Consider the following 7208-nt stretch of genomic DNA (forward strand, 5'->3'; position numbering starts at 1 on the left):
AAAGAATCAGGCAGCTAACTCAATCCAATATATGCGATGGTTTATTCTTTTAATGATCGTCTTCTAATATAAATCTTTAACATAAACTTCATTAATCAGATATTTGATATATTTTATATGGTCTAGTGGTTAGGATAGCTGGCTCTCACCTAGTTTCCCTGATTTCGATTCTCGGTATGAGAAATTTTTACTTATGATGACTTCTTAAGGAAAATTTCTCATCTACATGATGATTCCTTATAATACTTCAGTTACTATGGACTAAAGTTCGTTCTTAAATGTATCTACTTTAAAAAGTATTTTATTTTTAATTACAAAAGGCACTAGATGTTGCAATTTCCTTTAAAATGAGCTATTATACAGCTCTCTATGATTTTTCAGTGCCCAGCTAGCTGAGGAGGAAAATCAAGCGGAAAGAAAAAAAATATCCTGTTTGTGGAGAATAACGTGGTAAAAGTCAATTTTTTTTATTTTCAAGCCAATATATTTTCTTCGTTATTCAAGCCAAAGGGCGGTAAGTTTCCTTTATAGGGGTTTCGTACAAGGCGGTTCTAATGGTGTACTTTTTGTTTTGATCTAACTCTTTTATTAGGAGTTGGGGGGTTTTATATTTCTTAACATTGGAGGTGATCGTCTCTTACTAGGTTGCTAGCTACCGCTGCAACCCGGATGGTACGATGAAATAATAATATGCATATGGTTCTTAAATCATGCTATTTTATAGTCCCATATGGTGTAGCGGATAGGATAGCTGGCTTTTATCTAGAAGGCCCGGGTTCGATTCTCGGTATTGGAAAATTTTTAACTCTATAATCTTCGTACATTAGAAGCTCTAAACCTTTTATAATTTATAATGAGCCACATTGATCCTTTATGTAATGAAAGTACTAAACAATCTTTGGCTTAAAAGCGAGGTATTGACTAGGGGGCGAACGCAATCATATACGTAATATTTTCTGTTCGTTTTAAGTTTTGATGTTGCTCCTTACTTTCAGTTGAAAAACTTATTTTTTTATTTAATTTCTGATATTTTTTTTAAAAAAGTCCCCCTTCATAGCAATGTCCCTTCCCCAATGAAAACTTTCTCCATTTAAATATCCTACCACATAACCCCGACCTATCCCTCCCCCCCACTTCGAAAAAAATCCCCCTGAATACTTCCCAATAACCAATACTATGTGTTAACATTTGGTAAAGTTCACAACTTTCAGCCCTCCCCCCTGGGACTTTGGGGGATTAAGTCATCCTAAAAGACATAGTTATCATATTTTAGACCATGCTGAACAAAATGACTATCTCAAAACTTGGATTGGGTAACTTTGGGGAAAAAATGAGCGTTGGAGGGGGCCCAGATGCCCTCCATTTTTTGGTCACTTAAAAAGGGCACTATAACTTCTTTCCGTTCCAATAAGCCCTCCCACGATATTCTAGGACAACTGGGTCGATACGATCACCCCTGGGGAAAAAAACAAAAACAAATAAACACGCATCCGTGATCTGTCTTCTGGCAAGAAATAGAAAATTCCACATTTTGGCAGATAGGAGCTTGAAACCTCTACAGTATGGTTCTTTGATACGCTGAATCTGATGGTGTGATTTTCATTAAGGTTCTATAACTTTTAGGGGGTATTTCCCCTTTTTTTAAATCAGCCAAATTTTCTTAGGCACTTAACTTTTGATGGGTAGGACTAAACTTGATGAAACTTATATATTTGAAATCAGCATTAAAATCTGCTTTTTTTTATGTATCTATTGGTATCCCGTTTTTTAGAGTTTCTGTTGCTGTTACTATTGAGCCGGGTCGCTCCTTGCTTACAGTTCGTTACCACGAACTGTTTGATGACAGTTAAGCGCGAAAACCACATTAATCAAATAAAAGACAGACATTAACAAAAATTAAAGGTAGTTTTATCTCTGGAACTAGGGAATGAGTAAGTGAACTTCTCTTTAACTAGCATAATAGCAAACACTTGCCTGTCTAAATTTCTTTTGAACGTAATAATCAGATATAGTTGTGAAACTTTAAACTTTTCTTTTGCTTGGTACAACCAAAAATATCCTATTTCTAAGTTGAATTAAGTTAACAAATAAACCCTTTGAGCCCCTTTGGTTCTAACTTTAGTTAGAGCGACATTTTGCCTCTTGAAACTTGCCAGTTGATTTATTAAAGGCCTTACGGATCTCTTTTGGAAATCTCGAAAATCTTTTGGATCTTCTGTGATTAATTCAGAGATACGTGATTAATAAAAATTGATTAGAGGATAGAAAAAGGGTGGATATCACCCTTGTAAATAACTCAAAATTTTTGTTATAATTTATTCCATTTTCGTGGTTTGTATCATAGTTTTTTCAATATATTTTCTTTTTGTTAAACCTGGGTATGTCTAAATAAGGGACACACGTCATTAAAAAATAAAATAATCTAAGATTAATTAAATTTAAGAACTCCAATGAGTTTCTTTCCAGAAACATAAAATTTGTGGAATAAGCTCTGAATAGCCTAAAGTTTAGGTGGAAAAACCGACAACAAGGAGTAAAAGCTATAAGAGCTTTGTGCCTCCCCTTTTCCAGTCTCGTCCTTCTTAGAATTTAAGCTTAGTATTTATAATAGATCTCACACCGAGAAATGGAATTCCTTGGACTCCAGTTTTGCGTACCCCCTACTTGGATCCTTCTAACGTTATATGGCAGTCCGAATCTGAGATAAGAACCCTATATTTTACTTGTCTCTTACCTACCTAATCCTTTCCTGGCTATATATACAAATGGTCATCTTGATGCTACACAGAGAAACTATAGCAAGGGGAGTACTATTGGACAGGCAGAAAGTTTAAGATTTTTGCAGTCGAGGGAAATTCAATCCAGTATCTTTCCTATTGAAGTTTAAAATTTGCCCGAGATGTAAGGAATACTGATTCCTTCTACAAAAAATAGTTGTAAAATACCTTGTTTTGGGTTACTTAAAATACCTTGGGTAGTTTGAAACAGTGTTCATTCGAGTAAAAAAATTTAAATAGCATGACTTGAAAATAAATTTAGACAGCTTTTACCATACTAGAACTTTTTCTCTCTTCTCCTTCCTCTTTTTCTTTGTTACAAGTTCCAATGTCCATATCATCTGTACCTTCCTTAAATCTTTTTTAATACTAGTGCCATAGGTTAATCATCTTTAAGAGTGTGTGATCATACTACTAGCCTTTAGAATTAATTTAAATTGAGATGCAGAGGTAATGCTTACTCAATTTGTAAACTAACTCATTTTAGTAATTTAAAACAATTTCAAGGTTCAAAACGTTTCCCACACTAAGAGTCTATGAAAATAGAACCATCGTGAGTTGAAATGAAAACAGAATCAAAGAGTTAGAAATCGCATTCCAAAAAGCTCAAGAAGAAAAAATAAGATTAGAATTTACCTCATGTGTACCAACGGTTTTGCTCCGTGGTAAGTTAAGAGGTTTATCACTAGCATTAAAATAAACTATTTCAGTGAATTATTACGAGCTCTTTTGATTTTAGCAGGCAAAGCAAAGACCATTTTACGTAAATACATTATAGAACCACAAGTGTTATGCACTTCTTTCGAAAAAAACCCACAGAATACGGGAAAAACATATACAAATAAATTAAGACACCAAGATGGGTGGTTTTATCATAAACATCGTTCTCGATTTAGGATAATTGGAAAGCTAATGAAGTTTATCTTGAAAGTGTGAACCATAAAGTTTGTCCCACTCACACAAGGATTTCACCTTATTGACTTTACAGCTATTTTTCATAGAAAGTAACTGAAATAGTCAGACTAAATTAGTGTATTTTGATGTGTTTTAACATCCCCTCGAAATTTATTGAAACTTTTAACTTTATTCTCCAGAGAAGTCTTGTCTTTTGAGTCAACAACCTGTACTCCCAAAGACATGTTTGAGAATAAGGGATCTTTATTTTACATATTCACACTATAATAAGCGCATAGCCAATTCTTTATCTAGTTTGAATTAGTGTATTTTGATGTGTTTTAACAACCCCTCGAAATTTATTGAAACTTTTAACTTTCTTCCCATACAAAACTTTACCTTATTAAAGTCTTTTGTGGGGGGTCAGCGTAGTTGGCATAAAGAAGAAAACTTTAGCGTAGACAGTAGGGGAAGGGGGAGGGGGAGGCGGGAGACCAATCTAGGGGCGTAACTTCACTCATCTCCTCCGTTCTCGATTTAGGAGATTATACAGACTCATTGGGCTTTAGAATTTTGGACCGCTCGAGTTCTGGAAGACGTTAAAATATTCAAAAATACTTTATATTTTTAATTATTGCAGGATTGATTTCATAGATTGTGGAATGGTTATATTTTTATCGCATTGAGTTCATTTTTAAGCCTTGTAATAAAAACTGAAACCTTAGCGTAGACAGTGGTGGGAGGAAATCCCCCCTGCCTCACATGAATAATTGAGCAGCCACAGAGAAAGTAATTCAAATGAAAATAATGAAACAAGAGTGAATTTTGATATATTCTACCAAGCATAGCTAGAACATGTGATGTGGAATACCTTATAGTGTTTGTTTTTATCTTAATTCTTTGTTTGTGTTTCTGGGGGTTCATCTATAATAGCAAGGTAAGATAAAATTTAACATTGGGGCTGCTGGGTGATGTCAACTCCGAAGGCAAACTTATTAGACATTTCAATGTTTTTGAAGAAAACAGATATTTTAAAATTTGATTCGATATCATAGGGGTTAAAGGAGTGCAGGGGTTAAAGGAGTGCAGGATGTATTATCAGTTTATATTTGGCTTTATCATATAATCTGCAAATTATAATCTGTATAATTTACAAACATATAATCTGTAAATTACTTTCCTTAAAAAAGACTTATTAGAGAACTAAGTGAAACATGAATTTGCAGGACGTCATATTTTGTGTGAAGCCATTTCAGGTTGTATAAACATATCAGATAGTATGACGTCACTTGGTATAAAATAGCAGCAGTGTGACAACCATGACGTCACTTTTACAATATATACGAGCATTTCCAGGCATTTCTATTAGTTATTTAAAGAAAAGTACAAGATGAGTATTAAATGTTTTGCTATTGGGATTCCAGTATCATGTGCTGGAATAGCAATCACGTGGGCGATAAAGAAGTACAGAGAATCCTACTTGGATCAAAATTCAAAGAATGGTGAATCCCAACCAGTCAATGAGGCTCAGAATGCTAATGTTCCAGCCTCAAAGGAGCCTGTTCAAATCCGAAAAGAAATTAAAATTCACAGTGATGCTCTGACTGGCAAAATCGAAGATAATGGTGAATGTAGTAAGAGTTGTGAAAGTATAAGTGCGGTAGAAGCAACTGTTGAGGCTGAAGACCGTAGAGATGGAAGACCAAATCCAGAATTCAGAAGGCTTCTGGCTCCTAACTGGCTTACCTGGCTCACTGGCTTAACTTACTCGAACAGCAATCGTTTCTACCACTGGGTGACAAATATTATACCAACTAAGTCTCAAGTAATAATTTTTAAAGAGGAATTTATCAAGAGTGTACCAGCAAAAATCCTAAGTATTATAGCTTTTTGTTATCATCCAGCCTCAAAGGAGCCTGTTCAAATAAGAAAAGAAATTAAAGTTGACAGGGATAATCTGACTGACAAAAGCAAAGATAATGATGCAAGCAGTAAGAGCTGTGGAAGTATTGATCAATACAATCAAGAGCAAGCCATTAAGTTTAAAGAACAGGGCAATGATGCCTACAAAAAGAAAGACTTTGAGAAAGCCCTTGAACTTTACAATAAAGCCATTGAGTTGGACAGTAACAATATGGTCTATTATACAAATGTCGCAGCAGTGCTTTTTGAACAGAAAGAATATGACAAATGCACAGATACCTGCATAAAAGCTGTTGACATAGGTCGGGAAAATGAAGCTGATTTTAAACTCATTGCCAAAGCTTATGCGCGAATTGGCAACGCTGCTCGGAAATTAGGAGACTTGAAAAAAGCCAAGATGTACTATGAAAAATCCCTGTCTGAGCATAGAACACCAGAAGTGAAGACTCTGCTTTCAGAGACAGAAGCCCTGTGGACAGAGTAAGAAAGGAAAGCTTATGTCAACCCAGTATTGGCTGAACAAGAAAAGGAAAAGGGCAATGAGATTTTTTTTAATATGTGTCAGTTCTGTGAAGCCTTAAAATATTATACGGAGGCTATTAAAAGGAATCCGGATGATGCAAAGCTGTACAGGAATGGAGCTGCTTGTTATACAAAGTTAGCAGCGTTTGATTTGGGTCTTAAAGAATGTGAGAAATGCCTAGAAATTGATCCTAAATTCACGAAAGCTTGGATTAGAAAAGGAAAGATCTTACAGGCATGCAACAAAACACGAAAACTTCTGCAGCATATCAAAGTGCCATCGAGCTAGACGCACATGCCAGTGAGGCAGTTGAAGGTTATCGTTAACTTTTTCGAACAGCAAGTGTTTCTGCCACTGAGTGAAAAATGGTATACCTACTAAATCTCAAGTCCTAATTCTTAAAAAGGAATTTATCAAGAGTGTAACAGAACAAATCCTAAGTATCATAATTTTTTGATATTGTCGAAGATAAGCAAAATGTGAATGTTGATTTCTTGTCCAAACTATTAAAATAAATTTATTTTATTCTTATTAGTATTTTGTCTTAGTGGATATATTCGTAGATGTCTTCTTTAGACCTGAATTAATTATGAAGAAGATCACATCTGAGAAGTTAAACAAAAATAGCTTATCTACACCCTCTCAATTGCGTTAAGGTCAATTGCGTTAGCACCATATCAAACTAAAAATTCCTTCACTAACTTTAAGGTACTTGGTAGATTTAAATAGGGGGACCTTTGCTGCAGCAATTGATCAACCACTCGGTTACATTACAATTATTTTTGAGCCTTACTACTGAATATTTAGGATATTTCTGTAGATGTAGTTTTAGTAGCATATAATTAAAATGCCCAAGGATTGGTGGTCATTGAAAATGTTTTCTCATTATATGATAATATTGCCCGTATTTACTTGATTGGACATTGAATTCTTTATCTCCTTCAGACCTTGTTAAAAAAAAACGATAAGGATATACTAGGATGTTTTACTAAATACTTAGGTCAACTGTAGCATTTTTCATAGCTCTGGCCTCAGGGTTGCCACCGTCAGTAGGATTTTACTAGATCTAGTAAAATAAAAAAAATCTAGTA

At 34.7% G+C, this 7208-nt stretch overlaps 1 protein-coding gene across 1 annotated transcript; it reads left to right on the forward strand.

Moving 5' to 3' along the window:
* Window positions 1–5061: 5061 nt before the first annotated feature.
* Window positions 5062–6443, forward strand: LOC148956885 (stress-induced-phosphoprotein 1-like). Its single transcript, XM_089092568.1, is given in 2 exon segments — window positions 5062–6346; window positions 6349–6443. Coding segments are annotated over 2 exon segments (1380 nt in total).
* The last annotated feature ends 765 nt before the right edge of the window (window positions 6444–7208 follow it).

Source organism: Artemia sp. Qi Xiang Cuo, chromosome 1, assembly GCF_049724085.1.
Source record: "Artemia sp. Qi Xiang Cuo chromosome 1, ASM4972408v1, whole genome shotgun sequence".
Taxonomy (NCBI): Eukaryota; Metazoa; Arthropoda; class Branchiopoda; order Anostraca; family Artemiidae; genus Artemia; species Artemia sp. Qi Xiang Cuo.